This window comes from Pinus tabuliformis, chromosome 1_1 (genome assembly GCF_031772625.1).
Source record: "Pinus tabuliformis cultivar Carrire ecotype Pingquan chromosome 1_1, CPIR1, whole genome shotgun sequence".
NCBI lineage: Eukaryota > Viridiplantae > Streptophyta > Pinopsida > Pinales > Pinaceae > Pinus > Pinus tabuliformis.
In genome coordinates this window covers 245,631,634-245,652,494 of record NC_142297.1, presented here as the reverse complement: position 1 = coordinate 245,652,494, position 20,861 = coordinate 245,631,634, and the positions used below count along the sequence as shown (strand labels likewise).

The 20,861-nt window shown below is 37.8% G+C and overlaps 1 protein-coding gene across 4 annotated transcripts in view; it reads left to right on the top strand.

Annotated features, from left to right (window-relative positions):
- Positions 1-218: 218 nt before the first annotated feature.
- LOC149212442 (auxin response factor 19-like) overlaps positions 219-20,861 on the top strand; it is a 96,050-nt gene continuing 75,407 nt past the window's right edge. The window contains exons 1-4 of one of the 4 annotated variants that reach the window (XM_089391850.1): positions 219-518; positions 1,357-1,582; positions 1,976-2,035; positions 4,162-4,274. In XM_089391850.1, the coding sequence (XP_089247976.1) occupies positions 1,540-1,582; positions 1,976-2,035; positions 4,162-4,274 (216 nt within the window). In that variant the 5' untranslated portion in view covers positions 219-518; positions 1,357-1,539. Of the gene's footprint in view, positions 519-1,356; positions 1,583-1,975; positions 2,036-2,381; positions 2,452-2,620; positions 2,741-4,161; positions 4,275-20,861 lie in introns of those variants that run through there. The other 3 variants (XM_089391853.1, XM_089391851.1, XM_089391852.1) reach the window with 3 other exon arrangements.

Genomic DNA, 20,861 nt, shown 5'->3' with positions numbered 1-20,861 from the left:
TCGGCGGGAAGGGGGACACGCGGAAGGCGTGGCGATGACGTGGCAGAGGTGCCTGACATTCTTGCCGGTGAGTCTGGCCATTTAATTTTATGCGATAGTATGTCGTGTTTGTCTTGCTGTTAAGTTGTGTTTGTCTGCCTCCTTGTCACTCGCTGCCGAATCTAGCTTGTCGCTGCGCATATTGTTCGCCTCGGTTCTTTTCATCGGACGGCGCGGGGATCGCGTGAGGGATCTTTGCCGTCGGATTTCGGCGCAGGCGCTTGGGGTTTAGGGGAGACACCTGGAGTTGGAGCCGGCCGTCCCGGGGTCGAATCCAGGGGGCCTCGTCCGTTAAGGCGAGGGCAGCTACGCCGTCGATCGGACGGTTCTTGGCGCTCTATGCGGCTCTGCGGCGTTTGATGGCCGGGTGGAAGCTGTCTGGGGTTTAGACGAGTGGAGTGAGTTCGGCTCGGAGCTGTGTCGAGGTTTCGTTGGGCAGAGGCTGCTCTGTGGAGCGGATCGCTCGCCGTTTGAGTCGGGTAATCTGCAACAGCTTTAACGAAATCTTGTTTTTATAGGGTAATATGTTCTGAGCAGTTTGCTGTTCTTATGGAGTATATGTCAACGAAACGCAACCATGGCTTGAAATAAAGGGTTATCATTATCCGAGAGTATAACAGCTGGGTTTGACGCATATCTAGAAGGAAGAATGAAAAATGAAATCTACCGGAAATTTAGAAGTCTTGTTGCGCATTGATGTTCCAAATCTGCTTTTCGGCAGAAAATGCATTTTTATTTTTGCTTTTTTCGAACATAATATATTTATTCTCGTTTTTCTGCCCAAAATGATCGGTAATGTAGTGGATAATCCGCGTTTTGAGTGCACTGCGCCGGATTTGTAGACATCTGTTAGAGAAGATGAGCTTTAGAAAAAAAATTAAATCATTTTGCTGACGATTTGGTATTCTTTGAGCTGTATTGCGGTTTTTACCTTCATCTTTATTTTTCTGCTAAAAATGTGTTTATTTATTTATTTATTTTTTTCTTTCGAAATATGTTTTATGTACGTTTTTCGCACAAAATGCAGTTATTTACATTTTTCTGCACAAAATGCAGTTATGTACATTTTTCTGCACAAAATGCAGTTATTTATACTTTTTATGCACAAAATGCATTTATTCTTCTTTAATGCACAAGGTTTTTTGTCTTTTGACTCGTAACCTCGCTCAACGTCTCAGTTTGAATGCACAGATTTTAGAGTTTAATTTACACTTCAAATAGACGAAACTTTATAATTCATATTTTTTTATTTTTCTTCACAAAATAACTGACATGTGAATGGAGAATTGATTTGATTAACTCAGTTAGAATGCGCAGGTCGCAAACGGGAAATTTGCGAGGTGGAATGTGCAGAACTGTGGAAGTAGGGTTAATGGAAGACAATTGTGCTTCTGATGATCGGGAGCATATAGTTTTAATCGATTATACGTTTGCTCTTTGTTAGTTCATTGGGTTATAGTTGTTTCAGTGGAGTAGCGTGCAGCAGTTTGATCGGCGAAAATGAAGAGTCCTTCAACCAGCTGCCTTTCTCATCCAGTGGAGGGTAATTCTCTTTCGTTCTATGCTTTTATTGCTTTCAAGATGCAGTGCTGCTGTAGGGTTTACAGGTGGGGTTGGTTTTTACGTTGAAATTTTGGCTGAGTTTGAATTAGCCCTTATCATTACTGCTTGATGACCACTAGAATAGAATTATAAATTATTTTGTTGATATTCTGGCATTTTAGAACACTAGTCTTAAATAACATAATTTTTGTTTTAACATAATAAAAGTAGTTTCAACTTTCACCACATTCACAATATTAACTTTTACAGACCAAAAATTTACTTTATGATAGCCATTTTATTTCTTTTGTGAGTTCTGAACCTTAAATGTGGCTTTAAATGTTCATTGTTAACTGTGGTGGATACTGTTTTGCGTTTGTTGGTGCTGAATTAGAGGTGAAACTTCTTATCGTTTGGTTGGCTGCGTTTCAATGGAACTCAACATCTTGTGATGGTAATTCTATTTCTTTAGTGGATTTTGAACGTTAAATGTGGCTTTCATGCTCCTCCTTATGGATTGTGCTGGACAATGTTCGGCATTTGTCGATGCTGAACTACATGTTGAACTTGTCATGTTTTTTGGATTTTGTTTTTTAAATATTTGATATGTGCATGCGTCTTAAAGAATTTATGCAAAGTTACCAGACTCTGCAAGGCAGAAAATTTTAGAGTTTGACTTGGGGCAGTTTCTGGGCTTTTATAGGCAGTTTGGTCCAAGTCAAACTCAGTAGACTCAAGTCGAACCTGATTAATCCAGGTTTGACTTGCCCCTGAGTCAGTTTGATTTGTTTTGCTCACAGCCAGAGTTAAACTTGCAAGTCTGGTAACTTGGGAATTATGGAGGGGTGATGCAGAGTAACTAATAGAATGGTAAGCTCATTTTTTATCAGAAGTATATTGAAGGTTCTTATTGCTGTCTAGGTAAAAACATGGTTGATGAAAAAAACCACGTGCACATATTTCTTTTAGAAATTATGTGGTTTCTTATATCTCACGGGTTTCTTATATCTTGCATGTTGTTGTGTATGTGTGTTTTCAGAATGTCGAATTTTACCTGTTAGCGTATGCCTATCTCAGACAATGTGTTGGTGCCTTCTCAGTGGTGGATGCAGCCCTGGACACTTATTCTCTCCTCACACTACTTCATCTGACTGACATTGTGACATCTATTAGACCTTTCTTTCTCTATTTTCCTTTTCTTCTTTTAGGTGCTGCAGCACATGTACCTTTTATTTTATTTTATTTTGTGCTTTTGGGGTAGCCTTGTGCACTCGTACGGGGCTTTGTCAGGGATTGTACTTCCTAGTTTCACAGACCTATCCTTTTGGTCGTCTGTTGGACATTAATAATTTTTTCTTATCTTGTCTGATCTTATCAGTGTGTATTACAAACTGCTTCATAGTGAAATTTTTTTTGAACTGTATGCAGTAGACTTAGCTTCCTTTTTTGGAAACCTGTTGCATGGTAACCATTGGTACTGAAGATGTCTGGACAGTTTTTATTTTTTTATTTTATTTATTTATAGTTTTATCCATTTAACCAAGCACTCCACCGGCTCATAGGCAAGGGTAAGATATCAGTAGGGCTCAAGGCCATGAAACAACAAGGCTTGATGCCATTATAATGATATATTCAGTATGAGCTTGACAGGAATTGAACCTGGGTGGTGAGGATAACAATCATTCTTTCCAACCACCCTAGATAAACTCAATTGACATGTCTTTGATAGCTTACATTGTAGATTGATTAATTGACCTATAGTACTGAGCTAAAATGCATCGTAGCTTGTTTGAAATCAGTCAGCAGTGAATGTCCAGATTTTTGTGGTAGCATATATATAAGTCAGAAAAAAACTGATGGTGATTGTCAAGTGTTTTAGTCGAGGCCCGAGGGTTTATGGTGTACCTGTCTGATCACCGTCATGTAGAACATTCAGAATAGCCACCATTTTATACTTGTTTTGGTAAGATAGGCTTTCTGTTGTTCTTCAACACACGCCTGTCCTAGAATATCTTTTGTGATCGTGGTATATATTTTGTGAATATACTGTTTTGGTAAGATAGTCCCTTTGTAGTTCTTCACGACACACCTGTCGTAGAATATCTTTTGCAATCCTGGTATATGTTTTGCGAATATACTTGTTTTGGTAAGATAGGCTTTTTGTAGTTCTTCAGGACATGCCTGTCCTAGAATATCTTTTGTGATCCTGGTATATGTTTTGTGAATATGCTTTTTTTGGTACGATAGGCTTTCTGTAGTTTTTCAGTACATGCCTGTCCTTCAATATCTTTTATGATCCGGTATATGCTTTGTGAATATTTAGTTTAGCAGTTTTCCACTTTACATTCCTGATTTAATTCCTCTTTAATATTTGTCACATCCCACACTTCTCGTAACTGACTTTCTTTAATGCCTTCCAAGTTCCAACCAAAAATTCATAGTTCTGTTTTTCCACAGTAGTTAAAAATTGATAGGTAGAACCTTGAAAAGGTTGGGCTATGTGATATTGCTTCTATTCCCAGCTCTATTATAAATATAATTTACACTTTCTGATGCTCTTTTGTTTTTGATTTCTTGTAGGGGAGCAGAAGAGCATAAATTCTGAACTCTGGCATGCTTGCGCTGGACCCCTTGTTTCCTTGCCCTCAGTGGGTAGTGTTGTGTATTATTTTCCACAAGGCCACAGTGAACAGGTAAGAATTATATAAGGGTCTCTTGGCTTTATCTATGATTGTAATGTCATATGCTCAGTGTAAAAGAATCACACTTATCATAACATGTGGAATCTGGACACCACCTTTTTCACTGTGTTAATTTTCATACCAGGTTCTGTTTTAAGATTTGTCTATTTAGGGGAATGTGAGAATTGACTGGAAGTTAAATTGTTAATTAAGTAACTTCAGTTCTGTTATGGAAGTGTATTGCTTACTTGTAAGGTGCCTCTTCACTTTCATTTAGTGAATCTATAGTACTTTATTTTAACAATTGGACAGCTTGAAAATTTTCTTCAAGTTGACTGGCATGTATACCTGTCTATATGTATACAAATATACAAGTTAGATGTTATTACTGCATCAATAATGATTGATCATTTATCACTAGAATGTTTGGATTACATGGACAAAGATTAAAGATATTTAATATAATACCTTATTTTACTCTGAATTTCTGAAGAGCCATATTCCTATCTCACACTAGTTGCTTCTGTGTTGGCTGGTCATTATCAGAGATGATATATCTACAGGCAATCATTTATGTTTCTCAACCTTCGAATAACCATTTAAGCCTTTTGCTTCCTCAACATATGAGCACCTGAAGCTCGGGTGTTAAGTAGGGAATTGGAGAGCTGTAAATCTATATTCTAATTTCTTCAATTGGTATATTCAATCACAATGATAGGTAATTATGGCCCCAAAATTTATAGGTTTCAGGTGCTTCATGTTTAAATTTTAAAACTGTTAAACATCTGACTTTTGGAAGATTAAAATTAGAGTCTTACACCTTCTTCCCCTTCACCTTCCTCTGCCTCTTTCTTCACCTTTGGATGAAAATGTCTTTGTGAAGAATCAATGTGTCTTTTCCCTCTACCTTGCCTAGGCTTTATAGTTTTAGTGGAAAATCTATTTTTATGATTACTCCTAGTCTAAATACAATTTGACTCAACTATTAAGAATAAGACATTTACTTGTTTACTCAAGTGAATGACAAAATAGAATTACTTTTTCAAAATTAGAATTGCTTTTCAAAAATAACTTTTTCAAAAAGATTGCAAACTACTTCTCACATGTTCACGCTAACATGTACGGAAATTTCTGTTCAATCTATAGGAATCTTGCACCAACCTAAATCTGCCTTTGAATGCCTCAAATTTCCTTTATGCCAAGGGCATGGTTAGGATATCAAGAACTTGTTGATCTATGGGTACATACTACACACTGGAGCTTCACTCCTCCCTTCTAAATCTTGTCTTGAATGAATTGCTACTTGATCTCATGGAACACTGGATTCTCAAAGAGCTTGATATAGGTTTGATTATCATAGCAAATTGCAGTGGGATCCTACCCTTGATCAAATAAACTTGCAAGTAACTTGTGAAGCCAAATGGCCTCACAACTTGTTATACTAGCTGCCATATACTTTGCCTCTATTGAGCTAAGTGCCTCGGAAGTCTGCTCCCTGTTGAACCGGGATATCATTGCCGATCCCAAACTAAAACAGCACCCTGAGGTGCTCCTCCTCTTTACTACACTACTTGCCTAGTTTGAGTTTGTACAACCCTGCAACTTCACCTCATCATGTTCATGATATTTCTGACCGTCCATTGTACGCCTCAAATACCTAAGCACATGTTTTTTTGCTACCCAATGCTCATGCCTTGACTCTACCATGAATTGACTCAAGGTGTTCACTGCAAATCATATATCTGGTCTAGTGTTGATCAAATAGATTAAGGAACCTATTAGTTGCCTGTACAATGTGGGAACCACCAACATTGAATCTGATGTTGTCACCTTCTTTAGATTGGTGATCTTGGATGTGGCCATAGGTTTGTAGTCCTCCATTTGAAATCTCTTCAAGATCTCAACTACATACTTACCTTGCCCAAGGAATTTAACTCCTCTGAAGTTGTCACCTTTTTTCAGATTGGTGATCATGTGTGTGGCCATTCTTCAATAGTCCTCCATCTGAAATCTCTGCAAGATCTCAATTGCATACTTACCCTGCCCAAGGAATATCTCCCTTGGTTTTTGCCAACCATCCAAACCTAATAAGTAATGCATCACACCAATGTCCTTCATCTTGAACTCAAGTACCATGTTTGCTTTGCACATTGCAATGAGCTTCTCTACATCTATAAGAAACAAGTCATCTATGTTCAATACCAAAATAAGCATATCGGTCCAACAAATATAATCTATAACTTCAGATCTGCTTAACTTTTGGTGAAGCCCATACTGAGCAAGTATCCATCAATCCTGGAGTACCATGTTGTCAGCCTTAGCTTGTTCATAAAAAGGCCTTCTTAAGCTTGCAAACATGGGACTTCTTCCCATGTACCTCAAAGTCGTGAGGTTTCTCTATGTACAATTCTTCCTTAATGATCCCATTAAGGAGAACTATCAACGTCTTCGTCATACTTTACATCCTTACTTACTATTGTTTTCCTTTGTGTCAGAATATAGATATTGTAAACCTTTGAAGTCTCACTATAACACAAATAAACCCTTCTAGCTAGAGGGCTCCAAGTTGGTCCATTTCTTTGTAGGTACATGAATATAAATAAGACAACCAAAGGTGCGGTAATGACTCACCTCTGGCATTCACATCAGTGAATGCCTCCTTTGGTGCCTTGTCATCCAAGATCTTGTGTGGACACTTGTTGAGGATGTAGACTGTGATGTTGCATGCCTTTTGCCCAAAGAAACTGTTAATTTTTCATAGGACCTAGATCTGGGCTATCACTGATCTTAGCACATAAAAGCATAGTGGAAATATGACAACTATGAAATCAACAAAAATACACAACGATATTAGCCCTGTTGTCACTCAGATTGTACAGGCACCGCGACAACTGGTCAGGTTGGGGGCTGTCACCATGATCCCCGACCTCTCCGTTCTAGCTGTCTCCCAACAATAGGCGATGTGGGGTAGACCCTATGGAACTGAGATGATGGAAGACAAGTTGGGAAACAACTTATCCAGGAGACACAATTGAGTGGCCTAGCTACTCGGTTTAATTTAGCAAGACTTAAGGATTCAATTAGATTTAGAACTGAGACCAGTGCCTTATAGAGTCAAAATTCTTGCCTATTACAAATCAAGCCCAAGTAACTGGATGGACAATTGTAGCTTAAGTGATCAACTAACCTACATGAGATGCAAGTCCTAGAAACTAGGTGTAATGCAAGGATCTTGGTTATTTTTAGATTATATGCCTAGCCTAAGTGGAACCTCTCTTAACTGTTTTGAGATCAATCTTTAGAGTAGGTTGTGGGATGGAAGCCAACGGGAGGCAAGCAAAGACTTGATTAACGATACCTTCCCCTGTGTTCCAACCACCCAGTGTCTTTGGCGTTGCAGAGACTTTGGCTCTTACGACTGCAAGGTTACTGTGTTAACCACTAGAAAGGTGCTGAATCCCTCAAGTTAGGTGAGAAAGGGTTGTCCTAGGAGTCTATAAACCAAGCTTAAGGTTGGAGGTAAGTCATTAGTGCAAATTAAACCTCGAATGCTTATGCAACAATTATGAGTGAGATTTTTAGCTTAAGATTTGCTTAAGTACCTTAAGTTATGATGAATCTTTAGAGACAAGAGTACTTGTAAATCAAAATGCAATCTTACAACCAAGAAAGTGCCAATATCAAATCCACAAGATACCAAATACTCAAGATATTCAATTAACAATCTTATGCTCTTAGAGAATGCCAATAATGAAAGATGCTCAAGAGTAAAACTTAAGATGCCAATTCCACAAGATAAATGATACAATTACCCAAGCTTCTTAAGATTATGAAAGAGCACAATATTAGCTTAGAACACTTATTCAAGAATGATTCAACCACAATGTCAATTAGATTTTAATGCTAAAATGACTTGAATGCTTTAAGCAAGATTAGATGATCTAGAGCTTAGATATGTGAGTGATTTAAGTGCAAAATTTGGTAATTCTTATAACTTAAGACAAGACAAGTGAATATTAGAATCCAAATAACCAAAATCAGCAGGAGCACTTCAAAATTATCAATAGTTATTAACTTTAGGACAACAACAAGTGAATCAATTTAGCTCCAAGAGAGAACAAGAATATAGTAACTAGATATGAACAATGAGATGCTCAACAACTTGCCAAGGTAGATTTATGAGTTTTATACCTCTTGAGATGCTATTTTCATAAAATATTAGATCTGAAAAATTTTTATTACAACAGTAAGAAAATGTGTAAACAGTGAGTTATTAGTGCTTTAACAAGTGCCAAAGTATGCCCAAAATTTAGAGTAAGCCTGCCAAACTGAAAATTTTAAAATTTTAGCCCTTTAAGATGTGATATTCAGAAAATATCGGATCTGATTTCACAGTTATGCAAAGATATTCTAGCAAGCTAAGAAGTAGATCTAGGCTAGATATTCAATGCCCAAGTGGCCAAAAATTTTATTATGAAACTTTTGATGTGTTAAGACCAATTAGATGTGTTTTGGGGCAATTATATCAGTGTTATAAAGAATTTATTACAGTTGTAGCAAAACAGAGATAAAATGAGGGTTTAGAGAGCAAGCCCAAGGCCTTGTAGATCACTTGGCCAAATATACCAAAATTTCTCCAATGATTTTGCCACCTGAAAACACCAACTTAGGGCCAAATTTTCTGCAAAACACACCAAGCTTCAGTCCCAAAAAATTTGAGAGATGAGCAGAGGTCAATTTAAGGTAAGAGAGGGCAACGCTAAGCCCAGTAGGGCTAGAGTTGGGAAAGAGAGGGCCTAGAAGGGCAGAAAGGGAGGATGCAAGAGGTCGAGAGGAGGATGAAGGAGGAAGAGGGCGTAAAAGCCCACGATAAGCCCCTCAGGGTAGCCACCTAGGGTAAAGGAGGGGGGATGAGGCCTCCTAGGCCCACGACCAGGTTTAAAAAGGCCTAAAACCCTTGACGCATGGCCAAATAGGGAAGGCCGAGGCTCCTAGAGGCTACGACCAACCCTAAAAGGGCTAAAAATGACGACGCAGTGTTAAATTTTGGCTTAACATGTTCTTTGCTTAGGATAGTTACTTCATTAGCCCATTGACACATCTATTAGACCATAAGCAATCACTTTAACCATCACCATATGACAGTAATTAATGAAAGAACATTAAATGCAAGAGCAGAAGACAAGTGAACACGAAGATATGGCACAAGCTAGGGAAAGACCCCAAGATGGGGAAAACCTTTGATCCATTCTTCTTATTATTATTATCAAATGTTCAACAGAGGATGAGAGAGTACATTCAATTTCAATGTTGACTTGTTAATGTGATAACCGAGATCATTGTTCAAAAGCCAAATAAGCACCCCAATCGAATATGCATGCTGTAGCCACAATCTGTCTTGATCAGTGGACAATGGTAGACAAAGCATACACTGAATCTCGGTAAGGGTTAATAGGTTCATATAATACCTTCAGACTTCTTTTCAATGTTGTGACCTTACTTTTGTGTTCTCTGTTCACAACCAATCAGAAAATCTGAGCTAGTGATAGCTTCTACATAGGCCTTTCGGTCTATCCAATACATGGAGACTAGGCTTGCGGCCTAGATGAGATACCGATCTGACTTCCTGCCTTCTGTGACAAGGGATATAAGCACTGCGGCCTACTTGTACCTTTTGTTAGGAGTGTGGATGTTAGTAGAGGAGGAAACCCATACATATGTGTGCCCAAAAACACAATCCAGTGGCCTTAGATAAGTGCGGCTCAATCTTTGCTCAATCTCAGTCCCGTTATGAAGATAAATGAGCCCAAACAAACTGATTTCCGTATCCTGTCTATGGAACACAACCCTAACCAATCCTTGAAACAATCCTCCTAGTCTCCTTACAGGCTACGACAAGCCTCAGTCAATGCGATCTTGCTTCAATGGAAAAACGGTACCAAAACATAGATGATTCTCCTCCCAAACTTGGCTCCTGCTTCTGGACATCCGAACCTCAGATCTACAACTTATTTCAGAACAATTTCGTACCTTTGTGATGTTCCAAATGAAGATGGAGTCACCTTAACATATAGGAATCGATGTGGGTCAAGAGACGTGTCTTTTGGACTTATTGAGCTGACTTAGAGATAAGGCCGACATTGATAATTTTCGTGTGGGAGAATAAATTCAAAATCCCACTTCTACTTATCCAAATTTGACGATATTTAGATTGATTTTGGTCCTCTTGAAAAGAGGAATTCATGCTACAATTATCTTTCCCAAAGGAGCTGTCCAAAGTGGAATTTGGCCCTAGTTTCCAATTTTAACACTCCCTCTCAACTAGGGAGAATTCCACTCGCGAATCCATCCATCATCATGAATCATATCTGAATCTCATCTCATCTCTGTTCTGCTCTGCTGAACACTGATATGAATAATAAAGAAGAATCGATCGAGAGTGAGTCACAAGACCTTGCCACTCTCCATTGACAAAAGTCAATCCACATAACCAAAGGGTGAACTCCAATTGTACTTGATCCCAAGTGATCAAGTTGAAGAAACATCATTCATCCTAGACATAGGGAGTACAACAGTACATGATGCGTCCATTGGTAGTGCTATGATCCCTATCCACTTTTCCCAACTCATTGGCCAGATGAGAGGTGCTTCCCATGTGTCCCGGACTACATGGGTAGGATGATGTAGAAACACCAGCAGGGAAAGAATAGATCACATCCTTCTCACAAAAACATGTAGGGAAAGGAGAAACCACATCCTACAAATACATGTCACAACCATACGTAGGGAAAGGGCAAACCACATCCTACACGCATGCAAACCACCAAGAGTAGGGAAAGCATGAACCACCTCCTACATGCATGCTAATCATCAATCGTAGGAAGGATCCTACACGTGGGGAAAGGATGAACCATGTCCCACCGAAATGTTAACCACCAATCCTAGGGAATGAACATCCTACATGTGGGGAAAGGATGGACTACGTCCCATCGACATGTCAACAAATGCCTATATGCATCTTTCACTGGGGTATCCACAGGAGAAGGTGAACCACTCATCCTGCTCATATGCCATAGGAGAAGGTGAACCACTCATCCTATTCATATGTCATCAACAGTAGGGGGAGGTGAACCACTCATCCTAAATACATGTGTCCGCAATTGTAGGGGAAGGTGAACCATTCACCCTACACACATGTCAACTACCATGGGGTATCACAGAGGAAGGTGAACCACTTACCCTGTACACAACACACCAATACGGGAAGGTGAATCACTCACCCTATGGTCGCTCATAGCTCAATAATTGAGGCTCTGCCTAATATCTTGGTGTTGAAAGCTTCAACAAATGCATGAAGCTCTCAAAGCAATTCCACAAGATTTAATTAACAATAACACTATTGTTCACTTAAGGATTCTAACAATGCGACTCCAAGTAGCAATATTTTGTTCATGACTACAAGTCTTATGCAAGCCTTGTTAGGAGCACTTTAGTAAGAATATGGACTCAGTTGGTCAATTACATTAGATCGAACAACTTCCAATCATGTTGACCAATTCTTGTTAGTAGCAATACCTCAGCACATGTGCATTAGCTGTCAAACAATTCCAGTTTCTAACATTATCTTACAGACTCTATCCAAGGTCTCAATGCAATTGGATAGATGCATGTACTATTGCAAAGGTTCTCTTTTGGGCAATAGCCTTACTCGACTGTCGTCAATAATAAGGCATAATAGCCGTAGTAGACATAAACATGAGAGCAATGTGAGTTCAAACCAACATTCAAATCGATATGTTACAGGTGTAGCACATTGTGTCTCAGCAACAACATAGCCAAAAACTCACACAGATGTATTCATAGGTTACACACATACTCAAATATATTCACATCGATCGAACTCCTAATTTTGCTACGTGGAAGCTTCATATACTTGATTCATTTGAAATGGTTCCAGATTAATCGATTGTTAACAGTCTAACAATGATATATCATTTTCGTTTATTTGATTTATATCTCATCCATCTTGTTGCAACTGTATTTCCATTCCTTGCCTTTCCTTCCAACATAGTTCCTGCTCCAACGATTTGTTTGTCAAAGAAATGGTGATCATGCTCATTCAAATTTCATGCATTTACAGACCAGGTCAACTTGCAATACGTAGATCAACGTATCGGTGGATATGGAAACAACGCCATTTATAGATTGAAACCTCGGTTACATCTCTATATATCTTCCATACTGAAAAAGCGACTTTAAGAATCAATCATCGGATCAACTTTAGTGCAAGTCTGAAATGATTGTCACAAAGATCTGTGTTAATAGGCTCAGAATTTGGCCTCAGAATGTTGTCAGGAGAAAGATCGAAACCCTATTCAATTTTCTCAGGGTAAAAAAAACAAAACCCATAGAAAAAAACATTAAACCCATATTATATTATCTCCCAAACTTCGACCTGTGCTTTAGATTCGTTTGTTTGGACAAGACCGCAAAGAATCATCACGAAATCAACACACGATTTTCAGAAATGATATCTTCAACCATACCTTAAATGTATGTGATATAGCTCTGAAATGGAGGGCTGAAGATGCAATCAAACCTTGTTCTGAGGAAGGCCGAGAGACCTTCTAATCATCATCAACATATATATTACATGTGGACAGAACCAGATGTTCTAGATATATACAAGTTGCTGTTGAGGTGATGGAGACTGAGGTCAAGCAACCTTTAGTTGTAAGCTGCAAAGGTAACATAGATCGTTGACATGTGGTATAAAATTCATCTTGGACAAGGAATATACCTCAAAAAAATTGTAGCTCTAGCTCTCAAGCACAGAGGTGATGGGTTCAGATTTCCACATAGGTTGTGCCACAAAGAGTTTCCCTTTTTGCAAATATTGTACCTTCTAGCTTGGGCTTGTCCTTGCTAGCCTTTGATACCATGTTAAATTTTGGCTTAACATGTTCTTTTCTTAGGATGGTTACTTCATTAGCCCATTGACAAATCTATTAGACCATAAGCAATCACTTTATCCATCACCATATGACAGTAACTAATGAAAGAACATTAAATGCAAGCGCAGAAGAGAAGCTAAGACAAGTGAACACAAAGATACGACACAAGCCAGGGGAAAACCCCAAGATGGGGAAAACTCTTGATCAATTCTTCTTATTATTATTATCAAATGTTCAACAAAGGATGAGAGAGTACATTCAATGTCAATATTGACTTGTCAATGTGATAACCATGATCATTGTTCAAAAGCCAAATAAGCACCCCAATCAAATATGCATGCTGTAGCCACAATCTATCCTGATTAGTGGACAATGGTAGACAAAGCATATACTGAATCTCGGTAAGGAAGCACTGCGACCTACTTGTACCTTCTATTAGGAGTGCAGATGTCAGTAGAGGAGGAAACCCATACATATGTGCCCCCAAAAACACCATTAGATAAGTGCGGTTCAGTCTCTGCTCAGTCTCAATCCTGTTATGAAGATAAATGAGCCCAGACAAATTGATTTTGGTCTCCTGTCTGTGGAACACAGCCCTAACCAATCCTTGAAACAATCCTCCAAGTCTCCTTACAGGCTACGACAAGCCTCAGTCAATGCGGTCTTCCTTCAATAGGAAAACGATACCCAAACATAAATGATTCTCTTCCCAAACTCGGCTCTTGCTTTTGGACATCCAAACCTCAGACCTACACCTTATTTCAGAAGAATTTCGTACCTCTATGATGTCCCAATTGAAGATGGAGGCACCTTAATATATAAGAAACGAGGGGGGTCAAGGGACATGTCTTTGGGACTTATTGGGCTGACTTAGAGATAAGGTTGATCTTGATAATTTTCGTGTGGGAGAATAAATTCAAAATGCCACTTCTACTTATCCAAATTTTTTGACGATCTTTAGATCGATTTTGGTCCTCTTGAAAAGAGGAATTCAATGCTGCAATTATCTTTCCCAACGGAGCTGTCCAAAGTGGAATTTGGCCCTAGTTGCCAATGTTAATACGCAGGGGCTAGAGAGTGAAACGCTGGTCTTGGAGAGGCTAGATCCGGGCCCGGGAGGATTGAAACTTGAAATCCTTGCTTCAAAAAAATTAATTTGCTTCAGATCTGAATTTTACTGCAAATCCTTCAATCGCTGGTCTTGGAATTTTTTTTAGAGGCTAGATCTTTCCCTCAAGGGCCTAGATCTTGCTCTATTCGAGCTCTTCTTGCTTGATCACACCTGTAAAAATAAATTCACAAGTGCCCAAAACCCCAATATATACAAAAAATTCTCAAAACCCCAAAACCCCAATTAGACAAAAGAATTTACAAAAGAATTTCACAAATTATTTACAAATGTACAAATATACAAGGCTTTTGAAAGAAATTTTGAGAAATATTTTTTTTAGAATTCATTTGATAAATGGCTAAGTGTATTTCTAAGAATTAATGCAAGTTATGTTGAAAAGTGTAACTAGGTTTGGTCTTCATAATGACATGTAATTGTGACTTTTATAAATAATGTAATGAAGAAAATAAAATTATTTTTGTAAGCCTTGCTTCATGGTTTCATGAGTAAGTGATTTTATTTTAGATGGCTCCCATTGAGAGCCTTAGGATTGGTCATTAAAAGTCAAAGAGTCTATGCCATGTATGAAGAACCCTTCTTGGGGATATAACAATGTATTTGAGTCTATAATGTGTCTAAATAGCCCTCCAACGACAAGCACACAGTCCTCTTCCTATGTTGGCCTACAAAATGAAATAATGACTCATGTCGGCTCACTCAAGGAGACACATCTATTCAAAGCTCAAGTCGGCTCATAGGCATATGGACGAATCACTATATATAGGAGGCTAGGCTCTTCGCATTACCATAGAACAAACTTCACATGTCTCTGAGTTTTTCAGTGGAGAAGGCAGATAGGAATTTGGATAGGATTCAGATGGGTGCAGTAAATGGGTCGGATGTAATCACAGTCAAAGGGAATACAGATCCCTCTATATTTTAGATGGATAAGACAACAAGACAGTTTTGGATCTCCACAGAAAGGTCTCTTTGTATTTCAGATAGTATGGGTGATTGAATGTTGAAGGGAATTGGATCCCTCTAGAAGCACGGATCATAGTGACAACAAGTCTAAGGTGACGATGAGACATAAGCTAGGATCACAGTGGCAATGAAGAGGCTCGGATGAATCAGTCGAAGGAAGATAAAGGGACAACTAGATGCTACCTTACAGTGATATGTACCTCTGTCTCAGTGTCATATCAAAGTGCAGTAAAGTGTCATATCTCTGTGATAAGAGGCTCATTAAAGGAAACAATGTTAAGGCAGTGATGAAGATCTCAATACCAAAGCAATAATGAAGATCTCGGTGGAAGAGGAGTTAAGAAGAGGTTTGACAAGAGAACATGTGTCATTCTTTCCCTTACCCTTACTAGAACTTGTTCTTTGCCCTTCTTCGTGTAATTGAATAGGGACACGTTCTCATTACCACCCTTCTTGCTAGCCTTTGACTCCATTCGAGTCAACTCTTAAATACAATCATCTCACAATCTTTCAGCATTGGGAAGTTTCTGACAAGCACAAACACATTGGCCAAATGGTTTCCATGAAACTGGGAATCCATTTAGTGCCATGTTTACCAACTTGGTGTCTTTCACCTTCCCTTTGACTATTGTAAGTTGATCACAAATATGTATGATTTTCATCAAGTAACTGGGAATGGTGTAGGATATTGTCATCTCTATGGATATGAGTTTGTTCCACAAGATCATCTTCCTGTTAGTGTTCTCACTTTGGTAGAGGCTTATCAGTGTATCGAACATCTCCTAGCACTGTTCTTCTAGGATATGTGAGGGATCAAGTGATCTTTAATGGCATCCATGTTCGTCTGTTTGGATTTTACCTACTTGTTGTGGGCTGTCAACTGCTATGGATTTGATGGTGGAGTCATTGCATATTGACGATGTCCCATGGATCATTCTCTTCCAACAGGAGAGTAACCTTGGCTTGCCAAGATAGAAAAGAGGCACCATCCAGTATATCCTTGAACTTGAGGCTAGGTGATGCCATCTCCAGTTTGCACATAAACTACTATTCTTTGGTCTTTTAATCAAATGTTAAAAATATAAAATAAATAATAAATAAATAGTGAAACTAATAACAATAATAATTTAATATAATGAATATCAATTTTGAAAGGTCATGTCTAAATGGTTATGACTATTCATAAGGGTACCTTGGGCTATATTAAGTAGGGCCTTATTCATTGTAACACCATTCTCATTCATCATCGATTCATTCTTTTATAAATCAATATATTTTTTTGAGCATTGAAAGATTTTGTGCATCATCTGGTATCAAAGCTCGTGGTTTAAAAAACCCATGGTATTGGAAAAGATAGGATTAAAAAAAGAAATAAAAAAGAAAAAAGGAAGAGTAAATTTTGATTTCACTGTTGGTGGTTAATAGAGCCCGTGGTTTCATAACCCATGGTATTGGAAAGATATGATTTCAAAAAAATCTTAAAAAAGAAGGAAAAGTGAATTTTGATTTTACGGTTGGTGGTTTACAAACCTATGGTTTTGGTAAACCATTGGCCCATGGTATTTTCTACCATATACTTTTTTTTTACAAAGATAATAACATTATTATCATATTTTAATACAATGTTGTTTTTCAAAAAAATGAATAAAAAATAGTGAGTTAAATTTTGTCATAATTAAATGAAACACTGCTTCGGTATTAGAATATTGTCTATATGAGTGAATTCAATACAAGATTGGTCAAAAGGGGGGTGGAAAAACTGAAGTGATGAAAAGGATGAGGCACCTTAGGAGTTAAGCGATAAACATGTGTTGTTAGAATCACAGATTAATCGAAATCATAATATCATACAACAAGATCAAGTAGAGCTAAATGTTGAGAAAACTAGGGCACACAGAAAAAGGTTTCTTTATTTGTTTTCAGGTCCGAGTTTGGAACTGACATTTCTTGTGATAAGTCCATCATCATTATTATTTTGCTGTGTTTATTATCATCAAGACAATGCCAATAAAGAAGATCACAATGCAAACAAAGACCCCAGAAATAGGCCCTAAGCTAGGGCAAAACCCTAAGAGGGGAAAACCCAAAATTTCTCTCTTCTTATAGAATATGTCCACTAAAGACTTCCAAGACCAAGACCAAGCCAAAACCCAAGTGGTAAGCCAACCAGTAGCCCAACCAAAAACTTTGCAAAATATTTCCTGTGGAAACCCTAGTTCCACCAAGGAACTCGCATATGTGAACCAAAGAGACACAGATCTGCCTTCTTCCTTTTTCTCCACAAAAATTTCGCTCCTCTTATGCCTTTGCTGGATCAGATTGCCTCTCTCCCTTTCTCGTTGGATGAGAGAAAATAACTTTGCTTGAGTGTGTGTCACAAAGGAGAAGAGGCTCCTCCTTTTATAGGCTTCTTAGATGAGCAAATTAGCCTCTCTAGGCCGACTTGATGCTCACTGGTTGACTTACCACTAGGAGGCTTCTAGACTTCACAAAATACATTAATAATTTTTCTTTCTTGTTACATGAGCCCTCCAAGGGCTAGTACATCATGACTTTGACCCTTTGACTTGTCAACAAGACCCCTAGAGCACTCAATGGGTGCTTTGACCTAGGACCATAACAAGATGGGCAAGAAACCCATTCACAATAATAATATTTTATTTTTTCCTTTTGACAAGTACATTAATAATTACATTTTCTTTTGACAAGTACATCATCAAGTCATGACCCAGTGCAATAAATGAAGACCAGACCTAGTTACATTTTCAACACTAAAGAGCTTGGTTGACAAAATTCATGTTGATTTAAAAGATCATTTCACTATGTTAGAGAGTCTCATAACGAACATTGCCAAGTGGCAAAACACTGCCAGTCCACAACAAAATTCTTCAGATGCTTCAAACCCACTAAGCTCGTCTACCATGCAAAACCCACAAATAAATATACCTTCAAGCCCACCTAACACACCACACCCACAATTAAATACAAGTCCTTATGTCATGACGATTCATAGCCAATTCCCACCATATAGCCAACTAGTATTTACATATCCACCAAGAGAAAAATGTGGGGAATGAAAAAACAAGGTGTGGCCATGCTTAACAAAGTAGATGAATATTTTGAAATCTATTGTATTTCTAATGACCATGAAAAAATCAGATATGCATCCATGCAATTGGAAGGAGACACATTTAATTGGTACATATGGTGGAAAAATTAGGATATTCAATAAATTGCTATAAATTTAAAGATGAATTCTTTAAATGATTTCAGGTTATCAAAAAAGAATATTTTTTTCACATAACTCACTCGGCTACAACAAAGGAAATTTGGAAGAATTTACACATGAATGGGAAGCACTAGCTGCAGGAGTACTTGGATTGTCAATAGGATGTTTAGTTCATCTTACACCACTAGACACATCCAAAATGAGTTAAAGCTATATGATATTACAACTATGGAAAAGGAAATCCATAAAGAAAAAGCTGCAAAGAAGCAACTTAAAAGGTTGTCGTTATTCAATAAGAATTATTCATGAGGAAAAGAAAGCAATAGTAGGTTTTTTGGAGATAAATGGACACTAGGACACAAATGCATGACCCAAAAATCTTATAGATATGAAGCCGCAAAAGACTTTGACTCCTCTTGTAGCAATTCATAAGGGGAAAAAAAGAAAACAATTGCCATGGATGTGGTAAAAGGTGGGCCAAGGGTCATAAATGTGCAACTAACCACACATATCATTGCAAACTTATAGATGCGAAGGGAGTGCAAGTTGACTCTGAAGAAGACATTATGGACACCGATGAAGATGAAGACTTATCAAAGGTGTCATTAGCATCAATCACCTACATCAAACAAACTTATAAAGTAGATAAGTAAAAGGATTTATTCCAAGTAGAAGACATACAACTACCTATATAGTATGATATATGCTACCTTATTTGAAGAAGAAGGGTACTATCCACAAAAGTTAGGGAATTATAGAAAAAGGAAACCAAATACCCTAAAGCTTAAAGGAAGCCTAAAAGGAAAAATATCACAATATTAGTGGGTTATGGGATTACCCATAATTTCGTGGACATTAATCTCGCAAGACAACTAAATATGTTTGCATACCTCGTGAAGGATCTCATGGTTACAATTGTTGAAGGTCAACTGATTGAAGGGGCCGACAATCCCATAAAGCTTTGGTACATATACAAAATTTTGAAATACATATTTGGTGTTAGGAGTTGAATGGTTAATGTAATTACGAACCTATGCCACAAATTTGTTGGAGTAATTCATGGAATTCAAATGGCAAGGAACGAGCTACAAGTTATATGGCTCCGCAAGCCAAAATATTTTGCAAAGAGAAGTTGCAAATCCCTTGTTTTTGCCACTAACTAGCCGCCTAAATAATCTCAAATCTACAATCAAGATGAAACACAAGGAAAGACAAATTTACTTGGGATTGCCTTGAAGCCAACACATTCTTTGAAGGGGTAGGCAATGTTATATATAAAATAAATAATTAAATAAATAGTGAAATTAACAATAAAATTAATTAAATATAATGAATATTAATTAAAAGGTCATGTCTAAATAGTCATGACTATTCGTAAGGGTACCTTAGGCTATATTAACCTGGGCCCCATTCATTGTAACACCATTCTCATTCATTATTCACTCATTTTTTTATAAATCAATATATGTTATTGAGCACTCAAAAGATTTCATGCATCATTAGAGTAGCTCTCATACCATGTAAATTTTCCAAATCTTATGTGTTTCCTGCCTTATGCTTCTTTATTAAATAAATCAGATCTTGAATTTACTCAATAATAGAAATGAAAAATCTAAGCATGCATCAATCACATAGATGGCTAGGAAATGGAAGCATAAAACATGAAACATGAAATTTACTCTTCAGATCAGTTTATCATTAATGATTCAAAGCATACTAGGAGACATGTTGAAATATGTAACTAGGTTTGGTTTTCATAATGTCTGATGTAATCATGATTTTATATATTTGATATTAAAGAGAAAATAAATTTATTATTGTCATTCTTGATGCATGGGTTTCATGCTCAAGATAAATTTATTTATAGGTCAAGCACCCATATTGAGTGCTTCTAGGTTTGTCATAGAATTATGAAGTCAAAATAGTTGTTGTCATACATGTAAGACCCCTTTGGGCATCCTGTATTATGTAAAAAAAATTATTTGAGTCATAAAAGACCCTCCGAGGCCTTGTCAAACAAGCAACAACAAGTCTGCATGTTACCCAACACCTGTGGGTAGTGTATATAGGAGAAATTTTATCTCCTAGATGGTCCTCAACCGACAGACAACAACTCGTTGCAGCCACCAGATAGCTCGATGGCACTTTGGGGCATGGATTGATGGGGGGATTTGGCGGAAAGAGTGGCCTAGGTTTGTACTCTTGTCTCCATTGCCTAATCTCAGGGTTAGCCTTGTATTCTAGTCCCGTGGGATCTCCTTTATTGGACATTAGCTTTAGGGTTGGCACTACATGAGAAATCCTAATTTTGGTTACGTGGT